Here is a 14,405-nt window from a genome sequence, read left to right as displayed (position 1 = left end):
GAAGGATCTACTGGCATCTTTTGACATCTACATGGTAAATGAAGAGACATACAGCTGCCAGCAACTTAAAACATGAACAATTGCTTCCATAATATCTAAAAGGAATGGTAACACCTCCCTCTTGGAGCTGGTTTGTGAGTGTTTTCAAGATGTTAGACAGCAGTGTAAGAACTTCTGGGTACTTTAAAGAGAAACTGTTTCAAGTTGTATCTGTTTTTAAACAGTTTTCAGTGTCTAGAATTTAAAGTCTGATAAATAGCCACCAAAATCCTGAATTCGCTCTAAACCAACCGCATGGCCTTTTCCGAATTCAATATAATACCATCATATACTAAAACCCATCAACATACATCAATATCACACACTATACCTTTATTTACCTCACATGCTGCCAGTAGTTAAACAAAGGTCACTGGCCAGACTGTTCATTTACAGCTCATAAAATGATAATTTTGTTTTAAGTACGTTAAAATTTGACTCCATGTCAGCGACACAGTGATAATGGAATGATGGGAGAGAGTCTGTCCGGCTCAGGATTGTAATGATAGCAAACAGCATACACAGTTTAATCATCAGTGCAGAAGAACAACACTTATAACACAATTCCAAAAGTAATTAACTTCTGGCTATTTCAACCCCGTCACACATACTTAAGGGCTCTGCCTAGGCAGTCAATAACATGAATATACTGTAATGCAATGCAACATTATAGGCATAAAAGTTAAGCATGCAGGAAAATCTCCAGTTACACGGGATATATGGGTGACCTGGGCTGGCTGATGGCACTCTGGGCAAAATAAGGAGACACTAAGAGTTTATATAGTTATTGAAGTTTGCCATCATCAGGCTTAATTCTGAGATGGAGTTTAATGACAACCTAAACTCCATGGGAATTATCACACAGCGCTGGGAATCTGTTAACAAGTTCATTTTTCTATACTTGGCATAAAATTACACAAGATGAGATTTTCATGGTATAACAACCTACAAAGAAATCATGGTTTCAAGGTACAGAGTTATTAGTGTATCGGTTTGAAGAAAAAAAACCCCAAAAACGACCCTTAAAAGTACAGTAACAGACTTCAAAATAAAAGTAGTTGGTGGGTGGAGCTTTTCTCCCAATAGTATATAAGCAAATACAAATTGTATGATAAAGTCCACTATATAGGGCGTTTAAAAAAAGAACCATCCAATTCTAACGGCTATATTCTTTAAAGATATACATACAGGAGACAGCAGTAAATTTTAAAATGTATGGCTGAATTTAAAGTTTTACATAGAAAACCTACAATGTTCACAAGTGCTCAACATGTTACCTGTGAACACCTACGGAATTAAAGCACTTTTAAATCAGATGATTCTCTTTGATGCACCCTGTATACTCTGAAGCCAGAAGGCCACTGCAACCCTGACCGGTTGATACAACACCTTTCATTTACAATGCATGTCATAGCACCCACACTATTGAGAGAAACGAAATTACAGCCCACTACATATACTGGTAGTTGTTAATCAAAATGATTAACACAATCATGATGTTTGATGTATGAACTCATCCAACCATCAGCACCACCACCACCACCTCCAAAAGAAAGATCTGCACAGCATTAGGGTCATTTGTTATAACAAAACTGTGATTATGGAGTTCAGATTTAATAACTTTAATTTAGAGTAAAGGATGTTGGGACATTATTAAGGAAGACATGCTATAAACATAGACAAGCAGTGCAGGGGACATTCTCTTACACCAATCCATGTTAACAAATGAGATGATGAGAGAAAACCACCTTCAGAAATATACAATTAAAAGAAAAAGAATATATCAAACCAATTAGTGAGAGCTATGGTGATGCAGACTAACAATGTACCCAAAGCATTACTTTTTAAACACAACATTTTAGTGCATGAATCAGGCAGGCTGGTTTTAAACTACCATTAAAATACTCATAGGAGAAATAATCACTTTCATATTAGTTTCAAAAGCAGGGTTAAGTAATATCCAATACAATTTTTCCCCCAGCAGTATTAAAGTCACTAAAACCTTTTTAATCTGCAAGTTCAGGTCAGATCCTATTACAATTGATTAAAAATTCTTACCATAACAGATGCGTCTGTGTTGAGACAGATTACATATTTAGGACGATTAGCTACAGTTCAGATAACCAAAATAACCCCATGCTGGCATTTAAATAAAGAATAAAAGGCTAGATTTAAACTCCAGCATTTCAACAGAAAGTATTGTAAGATGCTGGAAACAAATGAGAAGTCGCATCTGAATTGTGAAGAGACCAATACATGATTTTAGCATACTTGATATCTCATTTGAGTTCAACATGTGTTGGGTGAGTCCCTGAGATATTGCTGCCTGTCTGGTGTTGACTTTTTATACAGTGTTTTTCCATTTCACAAGGTTGCCCCTCACACATGCACACAAACACGCACACATATTCAAGTAGGTCACTGAACTGCATCTACACACATATTCAAGAAAAAGAGGTCCTGATGTCAAGCTTTTGTCACTATGAGGTGGTGATTCAACAAACTAGATCTACATTTCAACACTTTGGATGGAAAAATTGAATAAATAAATCTTGCTATGGACAACTTTCCAACAGCTGGAATATACATATTAGAAACAACAATGCCCCCCGGTACCACACACCCTACCCCCTCCTATAGCAGTAGCTTAAAAAAAAAAGAAAAGAAAAAAAAGGGGGAAAAATGCTTTTGTGGACAAGAACTGAGACTTAACCCCCAGGTCATTTACAAGGATCAAATTAAGTAAATATATGTAAAATATGCTTATTAATCAAGCACAAGCATTGACAGTGCCTAAGCAAACCTTAAAAATTTTAAATAGAGGAGTTTCGTAAAAGTAGCTGAGGTGTAGAAGTAGGCTAGCATTTAGAAAACCTCAGACATCTCCCGACAACTTCCTCAGCGATGTAAAAAAACCTTCCAAAACATAAAAAAAAAAAAAAAATCAAGGGAAAAAAAAAAAGTTGTTTGGTTTTGTGCAAGCTCCAATTCAACAGTTTCTCTTGTTACCCAAATCAATTCAAGCCATTAAAATACTGTTTTCATTTGTACTTTTGTCCCCAACTGACAATAGAGTTGTAAATACCCAGTAGTTTTGTTGCTGTAGATGTGTGTAGGAGACAGTATTCTCTTATCAAATACATCAGTTTTTCCCCTGGACCCACCCCCCAAACTCATCTTTGCTTCAACCTAAAATGTGCCTACTGGTCTCCGGTGCGTTCAATGGTGTCTATTACACGACTCAGCCTGATATTGAGCAGCCTGATCTGAGTGTCCAGGTGGTCGATTTTCTCTTCCAGTGAACCTGCCCCACCGCCACGGCGCCAGTATGCTCCCACAGGGCCTGTCATGAAGTACACAGCCATGATGAAGCACAACGGGAGCACTGCGCGCTCAGGGTCACCCTCAAACTTCTGCAGGATGTAGAGGCAGGATAGGGCGAAGAGAGTGACGCGGGCTAGCCAGAAGAAGCGTCCAAACACAGCGTGCAGCAGGTAAAAGAAACCCCCCAGGAACATAGACAGGAACCAGTAGGCCAAGAGCACAGCGGCGACTAGGAGCAGGGCACGTGCTGGGGAGTTGGTGAGAGATGTGGGGCTGAAGTAATGGCTGAGGTTTGAAGCTACACGTGTACAGGGAGAAAGGGAGAGACACGAGAGGAAGTTAAAATTGTTAACTATTTCCAGAAGCATGTATAATTTCAGATGCGATCTAGGAAGATGAATTTTAAACATACAGTGCTGTTGAAAAGTATTTATGATTTTTGTCACACTTACATGTTTCATCAGCAACTTTGTTTCTCATCCGTAATTGAGTTTCTTTAGATCATGATGATGTGTTGCTTTTTGAGCTCCTTTAGCAAATTTCACTTAGCCAGACAGTTTCTATTCAAGTGATTTCTTCACTCAACACATCTGGCAATATTTAGGCACAATTACTTTTACACACAGGGCCAGGCGGGTTTGGATAGCTTTTTCCTCTTAATAAATCAAATGAAATAATTTAAAGAACTGCATTTTTTAGTTACCCTGGTTGATATTAATATTGTCTAATATTAAATTTAGTTTGATGACCTGAAACATGCAAGTGTGGCAAGTATGCAATAAACTAAGGGATCTGGAAGGGGACAAATATTTTTTCATGGGACTGTTGGCATTTTTTATTTTTTTACCTGCCTTCATCATTCGGACATTCCTAACAGACATGTCTTAAGCAGCAATTTGTAGACTTACAGTCAATGCCCATCACATCCAGCAGATCCGACCAGATCTTCCAGATGGTGTCCAGGAAAGAGTCCACTCCATGGACAAACCTCTCCGTTGCTTTGGAGAAAACCTATGAGAAAATAAACAACCAATAGCAAAAGCAGGGTGAAAAATAACGTCCATGTACTGAGTGCATCATCGTCTCCTATGAATTATGGCAGTCTGTTGGTCAGACTACAATGTGCATTTCCCAACTATTAAATAAAGCAATGCTTTGGTGGCTTTTCAGTCCATAACCTATATTATGAATGATGTTGTGCTCATAGGGACTCTATGCAAAGTATGCAAAGAACTGCAATAAAACCAGGAAGGGCAGTTATGGGTGTGTTACAACTTTTGATCTGGCAGTGACCCAACACCATGGTCTCTGCAGCTATAAATCAAACCCCTGTTTACCAACTCTCCAGGCAACCGACTATTTTTCACTCTCAAATGGACAGGTAGCTAATGTGTTGATATAACAGTGGCCATACAGGATTATCATTACAGCAGCAGGTGCTTTTATTACACCGTGAAAGCAGTGTTTTCATAAGAACCCTTTGGCTGCCCGCTTTAGTAGCTCTTTTTCACAGCACACATAAACATTGCTGGAAAAGTCACAGATGCAATGAAGCATTTACAGCTGTATTTAAGTAGTCACAAAGGCTGATGTAAGTATCAGAGACAGTGGTTTAACATCCACACATCACTATCTTACGCCATAACTTTAATCAGGCACTCATTATTTGCATGTTCATCAGGTAAGCAGATGCACACTAAGACATGAAGCTCCATGTTACACTGTTAAGTCTACAGGAAAAACTACTCAACTCAACATATCTGACTTAATTATGCTTTGGCGGCTTAATGCAGGAAATAACATCACATTTCAAAATGCAGGAAATGCCGCAGGGCCAATGAGATCACTTGAGCAGGCCCCACTAGTTCCTTAATAAGAGCAGATTTCTAATACATAAAGAAACATAAAGGCGGTTATGTTGTGAATCAATGAAGCTATACTTATTTTATTTAAATTTAGATTCTCTCATTCGTGGCTTGATTTGGCTTCACACACAAATAAGAATGTAAGAACACGAAGCACGTTTTTGTTTTTACTACGATTTTATACCCAGGCTTTTTCTACCGACTTAAACAGAAAAAGGGGGCGATAAAGGCTTTTTTCCCCCAAAATGGCATCCGTGGAATTATTAACCAGGCCTTTTCCTGTTCGCCATGCTTGGACCACAAACCGTAATGGCAGCTACGATGAGGCTCATGAACAAAGCCAGCCGCCGACTTAGCATGATATGGGCCTAACTGACCTTGTATAACCCTCTAATGTTGTCCTCTCCGAAGACGCTGCTCAGAGTCTGATAGATGCCGTTAGCTGCCCGTCGGAAGCTGTTCTGGTTGCTGGTCCTGCTCCTGCCCGCTTCGGCTTTGCCCAGCAAAGACGCGGAAAGCACCAAGAAAAACACGAAAAACCTGATTCTTTCCATGGCCCCAAGTGCCGAGGGTGTCAAAAGTAAATGTGTATCAAAATCTTTCACTTAAACGAGGAATAAAACGGGTAATTAGCTGCCGAAAGCGACACCTTGCCGGGCGATGACCGACGCTGGCCGTGACGGTGGAAATAACTTGTGGCGCTTTCACGGACGCTTTGTAAAATTCTCGATCTTCGCCTTTCCCGACTTGCCATTTGGGAGACTTTAGTAAAAGATTACCTGCAGAGTTGATTAATACATTTAACACCCTTTAACACGGCTTTATTTTCTCAGATAGAGAACAAATATATGAACTACAGTCCACTAAAAGAATAAAGAAATCGTTTTTAGTGGGAATTAGTGCTTTGCTAGATTTATTTGCAAATAATTGCATTAAATCTACAATCTACTTTCTATATATCTAAATATACAAAAAATTCTATATAGAAACACTATAAATATTCAGTGATATACTACTGAATGCATTTTAATCCCTTTTAGTCTCTTACGGCTGGGTATTGTGTTTTCCGTTTTCATGAGAAGCAGCATTGCCTTCACGTGAATTTAAAACAGGTTAGACTCATCTGAGGCAACCTGCTGCCCTCTGGTGGATGTATTCCCCATCTCCATCGTACCCCTTATTTCTATCAGCCCTTCCCCAACGTAAATGTACTATAATTTGTATGTGTAACCATTATTTAGCTGAACCCAAACTGTTAAAATGACTGCTAAATAGCAGCCCATCGTTGTTACGTGTTTAGTCAGTTATCTACGATGTACATCTCTGTCGTGATTTGTCCAGTTTCCTTCTCCCATCACAAATACTGCATGCTTTGTATTTTTCAGTTTAAAAATCGCTCTGCTTTCTGGTGTTTATGAGAAAGGAAATGTTAACAGCTGCTTATTAAACCACAGCCAGAAAATGAAAGCATTTATTACATGAAGTTCTTCTAGGTTACAAAGTGTTATTAGAAGTACTCTCAGAGTTTGGGTAATGGCACAGTTTTCCAGTCAGCAACATGAATAATAGAAATGCAAGGAGTCCCAGGTGTGAAACTGTAATACGAGTCTTAAGAAAATATGAATACATGATGGGTTAATAAATAAATACAGTTGCTTTTAGGATATCACTATTGCAATTATGATAATTCAGACTCACCATCTGAGTTGTCAGAGATGGTCTTTGAGAATATATCTTTAAGATATCATATGTGCTGTGTAACGTTAATGAGATTTGTCCAGTCAAAGACACACTCTACTAACTAAGAGACGTGAAGGGAAATTCAAGTATACATGCAGTTCAGTGCCCCCCTCAGAGAGCTACTTGTTACTTGCATAGCTTTCCCCTGAGTTCTCATTATCCAAACCTTAACTACATTGTGGGGCAGGAAGAAGTGGGTCAAGAATGAACTGAGACTGGTCAAAAATGTAAATCAGTAGTACTACTACTAGTGTAGTGGTCGTGGTGGGTGGGATGGGGTGAGGCTCTGTCACATTCAACCACTAGATGGTAGGATGGGACTATGGCTTCAATAACTATAGAGGCTAATGCTCTAATTAAAAACAAAAACAAAAAGCCCCCTCCATGAATAAAAAATGCCAGAAAAGGCCAATAATGTAACATAAGCAGTACTACAAGAGTTACAAAAAAAATGTACAGGTGATACAGGTAATAAATGCTGATACGTCTCTTCAAAGTCCTTCCAAAAGCAAGTCTCACTCTTATTTCAGTAGTTTTTTGAAATTTGCTTGAAGTTCAATCCCCTCCCTCCCATAGAGACACCACTGAATCAGGTAAAAGCTAAACGGTTTGTCGACTTGACCCTTACAAGCTTTCAAAGAGCTTTTTATTCCAGACGTTGTGGGCTAATTATACCAGTCCTTCGAGCAGGAAGTCTCGCCACTCCGCAGCTATCTTGAAATGTCTCTGGGGACTTATTTGGAAGTAATAGTCTACCTAAATTAAATTTAAATTCACTGCTGCCTGGAATCCAAAACTACAAGCATAGAAGCACTAGTCAAATCTGATACATTTGTTCTCCATTACATATATATACTAAGTATTAGGCTACAGGGCAGTGATTTTTAACTAAAAGCAATCACGACTTAGACTTTCCTCAAGTCAAAAGCACGTTTCTTAGTTTACTCTCACAGGTTGTCTTTATGTTCCGAAGATATGCTTCGTCCAGTAGGAGAGCAGAGAGAACAGCTATGTTGCTACACTGGGTCGGTAAACGAGCTAACTACGAGCAGCGGAACGAGCTGGACTGAAATACAACAGGTGAGCGAATAATGGTGCACAGGTGCTGCAGCGGGAGCTTGGAAAAGCCACGCCCAATCCGGGAGGAGGCGAGCAAAATTAATGCTCACTAGCACAACCACGCACGAGGGAGAGAAAGAAAAATAGAACAGCAGGAGGAGAAGAGAAAGTCAGGTGTTCCACTTGGAGAGCAGTTGGTACTATGACAGATATAAATATGTAGGAGCTTGTATTCTTCTTCTGAATTCTCCCATGAACTTCAGTTCTCAGAGTGCCACGTCTCTCACTCGCCTGTCTTGTCTCTGTGGTCCTTCTGCTTACTTCTCCTCCTCCGTGTGTGTTCGGTCTGCAGTTGCCGTGTAACAATATGTGGTAACCAAGCAACTATGCAGGCGAAGTAACCAGCGCAGTCCTGACAAAGGGGAGCACAGGGCAGGCATTTTTTAACCTTGGTGCAGCATAATTTAATGAAAGTACAGCTACACCCTATCACAGAATAAAGAAGGAGTATTTATTGTGTAATTACATTTTAGCGAGACTACCACTCTGTGAGTTAAACATGTACGGACGGGCTCCAAGAGTGACCTTCATGAAAGCAGGGGGTGCATCGTCTGCTGTTGGTCCCGGATCATACAATGTGAGCCAGTCCAGTTACAAGATATCAGGTACTTACAAGGAAAAATATCTGTCCTTCCAAAATCATTTTTCTTCTTCTTCAGAAAACTGTAAAACTTTAAGTTAACTTAAATTAAATTTAGCTAGCTTGCAAAGAAAGAACGTCGAATATTTAGGCTTACAGATTTGAATCTGCTTATACACTTTCAATTGATAAAAGTTAAATTAATGTCTTGAAAGTATAACAAAATATGTAAGCAAAAAATGTTCCTGCTGCTTTGTTGTTTCACAGTTACATAAGTGTATTAGAAAATAAAGCGTCCTGCAAGCTTGCAGTCATTTGTATATCTTACCTTGGGAAAATTTTCACTGTTGCAGATGGCTATGCACCATTCCTTTCCTTGAGTGCCAGGCAATCAATATTCTCCAAAGACAGTGAGAGTTTATTAGGACCTGGACACTATGACTGCTCACCTGTCAAGGTGAGTGATCCATTTAATTTACAAAAGCTAAATGACGATGTTGCTTGTCCATGGTTTAAAACAAATATTTTAAGAAATATATTTTTTGATACCAGCCTTATTCTCTCTTTGCTTGGCTTTCTGTTGAACCCTTGTCTCTTCAGTTAAATGTCCATGGTGGCAGCAGTCTTCAGAACCGCTCCAAGCGTTTTGAGGATGTGGTGTCAGAGGTTCCAGGCCCTGGGGCCTACAATGTGTCGCCTGCCTCAAAAAAGGCACACAGGGCTGTGACAGCTAATGTAGGACACCCTGGAAGGCCTGGCAACAAAGTGGTAAGCATATGGGTGAAGATAGGAGGGCATAGTACATGAGTAGTACTGACACTTGCACTTGTATTATGTCATACATCTGTTCTTCTGAAATACTCAGTTATCATAGATGGCAATGGCTTTATAATGCTGAATATGCCCGCATATCCACTTTAGTGCTGTTATTTCTTGGCCTTTCAAACTTTTCTAACTCTTTGTGTTTGGTGTACATTTTGGGCAAAATCCCATTGGCAGGCGTAATACCCATTTTAATACTGCTATTCTTAGAATAAAGCAAGTAGAAGAGACTTGCACAATCCAAAGCTGGTACAGAAGACTCTTCATCCTGTTTGTGCTGGTTTGAGTGTTGAGTGCACTTGCAAACTCGCATTCTATATCATATATGAACTATGGAATAATGGTAATGAATGACACAGTATCTTGTTTATCCCTTTTGTAATTTTTTCAAGAATATATGCAAAAATCAGCTTTAAGTAAGTGCTTTACAAGCTGTTATCTGTGGATATTAGTGGATACCTACGGTAACTTGGTGCGTTTGAAACTTGCTCCTCCAGAGCTGAATGCGAGCGTCTTAGTTGGCGTTATTTTTTTATGCTAGTTGTAATTAACCAAAAAGCAAGAATGTACATTTACATTACTCCCAGATCCCAGAAAGTCAGTAGAAAAACTTCCTGGCATTTTTTTCATTCGATTTCTTTTTTTTATGTTCCCTCAGTATCTCTGGTTTCTATTGCACTGGTGCAGTTCTACTTTTTACTTCTTTTTCTCTTCATCGTGCCCTCACTATCTTTTGCTGATCTTCTGTCCCTCATTTATGGTTCTCCCTCTTGCTCTGTCCCTCTCTCAGTCTCGTCTTTTATTGGCCCCAGGCAGTGCTCAGCTGCTTTGTAAGCCAGGGCATTTTTTTCCAACAGAAACCCTGACTTTTTGCTTTACTCTTTCTGCTTTTCTCCTGCCTTTTTTTTCTCTTTGCATTGGCTGCAGGCTAAAGGTCTCCGGCTAGCTCTTCAGTCAGACATTCCATCCATTCCCTCCCCGGGCCAGGCCTATGGCTATGAAGAGGATGCCCGGGGTGTCCTCCGTAAGCAACAGCCCCCTCCTAAGGACACAACCCTGGGGCCAGCCTACTACAGTCCGCTGCTGGTAAGGACAAATACACACAGACAATTTCGAAGTCCTGTTGGAGTTTGAACATTCATCCATCAGAAAAGGTGAAACCCTCATTTGTGAATGCATGCGTGCTTTCATTAATCCGCACGAGTATGTGTCTGAGTGTACTTTCTCTTCCATGAGGCAACATCCATTAGTGTTAGGTAGATCTAATGCACCGCTGAACCCCCACCCCACCTCATTCACTTGGCCCAAAAACCATTTCCATAGCTAATGAATGCAGCTCCACTTTAAAAAAGCCACAGTGCACCAATGCTCATCCATTTTACATGCCAACAAAGAGAGCCATTAGTAATTATTCTTCAAGCTATATTACTGTATTCACTTAAAATAATGCACACGCCTGCTGGTCTGGCTCTCAATTAAGTAATTTTTCATCTGTTAATGACCTGAGGAAGTCAACAGCGTCCTTGAGTGTTGGCCGAGGTTGTGTCAACACACCGGCGCAGGCACAGAGGCGTGCTGTGATTTAGGGCTATCAGCAGTGCATCCATCCATAGCTCTTTTTCTTTTTTTTTCTCCTTTGACTCAGCTTCTGTTGCTCTCCCTTTGAAGGTTCGACCTCGGTATCTGTCTGTCTCCTTCCCTCTGTTCATCCGTCTGACACACTTATTTCTTTAAACTCAAACACTTCCCCCACCCTGTGCTCTGACTGAGTTCAAAAGTGTGCAGAGGAAGAATTAAGTGGTTGTCTGAGGACATAACTTCAAAGTGCCTGGGACAATCTCTGAATGATAAGACATTAGAAAGACATCAGAAGAACAAAACTTTTTTTTTTATCTTTGTGTTATTGAGAAGCACAAAAACATGTTTAATCACTTTTATTTACAGATATGATTGGACTCTGTATTTACGAAACAACATCAACTGACTTCTGTGTATTAAATTGGCCAAATCAACATAGTACACAGGATCCGAGTCAGACTGCTAAGCTGTATAATACAGATTCCTCACTGATATATTGGTTAAAGTACATACAATGGTTCATATGTTAAATCCATGAATAATGCAGTAAGAACCACTTAATATTTTGTTAGTTCACAGTATTGTGCAGTATTAAATTTAGCGAATTAACGGCCATCCAGATGGTGGAATGCAGACTCTGCAGACCCCAAAATCTGTTGTACAATATCTGCTTTGTTTCTTCAGCTTTCAGCTGTGCACAGCATCGTCACCATGTCAAGTTATGCTCTGTGAACACTTATTGATGATAGCCAGGACACGTGATGACAAATTACTGGGCAAAAGTCGTGTTATGAACCAGGGATGTCAGATTTATTTTACTTGACAGCCCAACTGATCTCTAGTGAGACAGATGAGTAAAAGAGGTAAAGCCATTACATAAGAACCTATAAAAATACATTTTATATCTTTTATGTTATTTTCTAAAAACATATGAAAACATTATTTTTCATGGTGTTATATCACCATTATTTCACAAAGCAGAAAAATAAGTGCGCATTCAACATAATGGCTCAGCTTTTCTAGTCAGTCAATCTAAGCAATATATCAGCACGGTTCTCTGATTTAACCAGGAAACATGCTTCAGTGTGCTATGGCAGACCATTGTTAATGTCTTTACCAGTTAGACCCTATAGCTGACAATGACTAAGACTAAGGGTTTTGATCATAACTCTCATGGTGTAAATTATTATTAAGGATTTGCAACGCAATCCTTTGTGGTGCAAAATACACCAAAAAGATTTAGAGAAAAATCAGACCCTTCTGTTGATTTCACACTTTGAAACGTCTTTATTTATGTTGTTCTTTTTAATATGTCAGATATTTGTATCACTTGTCAGACCTCTTATTTTATTTTATACCAGCAGGCTTTTTAAATTTCTTTTTTTTTTTTTTAAATAAAGCCTATGAGAATGATAGTTTGTCCATAATACACCATACAATCACGGCCCTAACATAATGCATTAGTCATTTTACACATAATCAGCATTTGGCACATTGTGGATAAGTTTATGTAACACACAATTAGGAGTTTCAATGTATTGAACCTGCCACAAAAACAGCCCTACCAGCCCTTTTTTCTAGTCCACTTTTTCAAATTTTTATATAAATAATACATATCTTGCCTTTCCATTTCATCATATCTGAATGCACATCTTTATGCCCTCTATTTGCAATGTTGTTTTTGCTTTTAAAAGCTTTCCTTGACATAAATAGGCAATTTGTGACTCTGAGTTCAGTGCCGGCTGCAAAATCATCATAGTTTGTGTCTGTAAGCAGTAGAGAAGTGTTGCTTTTTTTGAACATCCTTGTTTCCTATCTCCCTTCCTTGAAACCTGATTGTGGGATCATAGGGAGCCTAACCTTAGATCTTGTCCTCCAGTCACTGTTAAAGTTGAAATAAGGAGACAGGCACCACACAGAGTTTGAAACTTTTTAAGACTGCCTGGCAGTACCTCCATAACCTGCCTCACATAATAAACACAGACAGTTGGGTCAAGGAAGAAGTTAAAAGAGAAATGAAAAAAGGTTTGCAGCTTTGATTTTTTTTTTTATCTAGCAAACATTTTTTGTGTGTTTTTTCTGTATTCAGTTTTGAGCTGCAAGCAGCAGACTTATGCCATTGTCAGAAACATGAATTATTTGAATTGAAGACCAAACTGAGAAGAAGGCTACTTATATGAATCACATTTTATGAACAGAATGCTGTAAAGCATTTAATCTTTCTTATATTTAGTAGAGCTACAGTCCATCCATTGGGTATTGTGTCAGGAAAGGCACTGGGTAAAAAAATCAGTTTAATCATATTAATCAGCTGCTCTGTTATGGCAACTCCTTGTGAATGAGGCAGCAGCAGATAATTGTTTGAATTTGGGATTGATCATACTGTAACCAATACATTATCACCAATCTAAACAGGAAAATAGATGCATAGTTTTTAGATTAATAATATATATACATGTATTTATTAATATGTAATATAATATCAGGGCTTATTGGCATGTGTGTGCATATAGGACACAAAAAAGCATTTGAATATCTTAATATCGGTCATGAACCTTCACCATTTAAACAAATAACATCATTCTTTCCTCCGCCCTACTCCCTTCTCATTCTCAGTTAGAAGACACTCACTGCTGGTACAAGAGTGCCAACAATAATTTAGCTATTAGTTGCATTAATTTTTATTTATTTAGGTTTTTGTTTTGTTTTTTTTAGCTCATTTACAGAATGTGATATCAATCAGAGAAAGAATCCAATATCGAGTGGCTGTGTGAGGTGTTAATCGTTTCAGTGTTGGTGTGAAGGGGACTGCTTTCATACTAGTTTCAAATACAGATGTTGTTGTGCAACCATTTTTGTTTTCAAAGTGTAATCTTCCCTCTGTGGCTCTTATGCAAACCTGTTTCCACTGCTGAAATTTATTTGGTTTTTTTTGCCATCTGTAAGTTAAAATTGGGTTGCTTTGTCAGCTTTGAGTTATTTATTCTGCATATTGATTAGCAAGTCTCAGACTGGGTAAATGCAGGTAAAAATGCAGGGAGAGAGAGAGGGAAAGGGAAGGCTGTTTTTGAGAAAAATTCACAAATGTTACCTCAAATACTGCAGACTAGTACCCACTAGAGAAGTCTTTCTTAATAGTTAAGCTGTAAAATGGAAGTGCAAGCTATAAAATATAGAGGATCTACACCTGGCATAATTATATTTCCTTCAGTCTTCAAGAATATGGGCTGGAAGACAAATATTCTTCTCTTCTCTTCTCTTCTCTTCTCTTCTCTTCTCTTCTCTTCTCTTCTCTTCTCTTCTCTTCTCTTCTCTTCTCTTCTCTTCTCTTCTCTTCT

General features: G+C 38.8%; 2 protein-coding genes across 3 annotated transcripts in view; one reads left to right on the top strand and one right to left on the bottom strand.

Moving 5' to 3' along the window:
• Window positions 1-536: 536 nt before the first annotated feature.
• Window positions 537-6,207, bottom strand: bri3bp (bri3 binding protein). The gene is made up of 3 exons (XM_005722074.1): window positions 5,606-6,207; window positions 4,272-4,374; window positions 537-3,661 (listed from the first exon to the last, which is right to left on the bottom strand). Exons 1-3 carry the CDS (start codon window positions 5,780-5,782, stop codon window positions 3,240-3,242), a joined length of 702 nt encoding a protein of 233 aa, XP_005722131.1. The 5' UTR covers window positions 5,783-6,207; the 3' UTR covers window positions 537-3,239.
• A 1,914-nt stretch (window positions 6,208-8,121) lies between these two features.
• stpg2 (sperm-tail PG-rich repeat containing 2) overlaps window positions 8,122-14,405 on the top strand; it is a 56,554-nt gene continuing 50,270 nt past the window's right edge. For both annotated transcript variants that reach the window (XM_013914331.1, XM_013914330.1), the window contains exons 1-4: window positions 8,122-8,692; window positions 9,021-9,124; window positions 9,268-9,435; window positions 10,417-10,575. In XM_013914331.1, the coding sequence (XP_013769785.1) occupies window positions 8,587-8,692; window positions 9,021-9,124; window positions 9,268-9,435; window positions 10,417-10,575 (537 nt within the window). In that variant the 5' untranslated portion in view covers window positions 8,122-8,586. The remainder of the gene's footprint in view (window positions 8,693-9,020; window positions 9,125-9,267; window positions 9,436-10,416; window positions 10,576-14,405) is intronic.

The sequence above is a fragment of the Pundamilia nyererei genome, unplaced genomic scaffold (assembly GCF_000239375.1).
Source record: "Pundamilia nyererei isolate P.nyererei 1_Seehausen unplaced genomic scaffold, PunNye1.0 scaffold00006, whole genome shotgun sequence".
NCBI classification, from domain to species: Eukaryota; Metazoa; Chordata; class Actinopteri; order Cichliformes; family Cichlidae; genus Pundamilia; species Pundamilia nyererei.
This window is presented reverse-complemented; position numbering and strand designations above follow the sequence as displayed.

What these genes read in the sequence shown, in the direction of transcription:
- bri3bp (XM_005722074.1), bottom strand. Translation starts at nt 5,782, where the DNA reads ATGGAAAGAATCAGGTTTTTCGTGTTTTTCTTGGTGCTTTCCGCGTCT. An exon ending in ACATTAGAGGGTTATACAAG is followed by an intron (nt 4,375 to 5,605) that starts GTCAGTTAGGCC and finishes ATTTTCTCATAG; the next exon opens with GTTTTCTCCAAAGCAACGGA. An exon ending in GGATGTGATGGGCATTGACT is followed by an intron (nt 3,662 to 4,271) that starts GTAAGTCTACAA and finishes GTACACGTGTAG; the next exon opens with CTTCAAACCTCAGCCATTAC.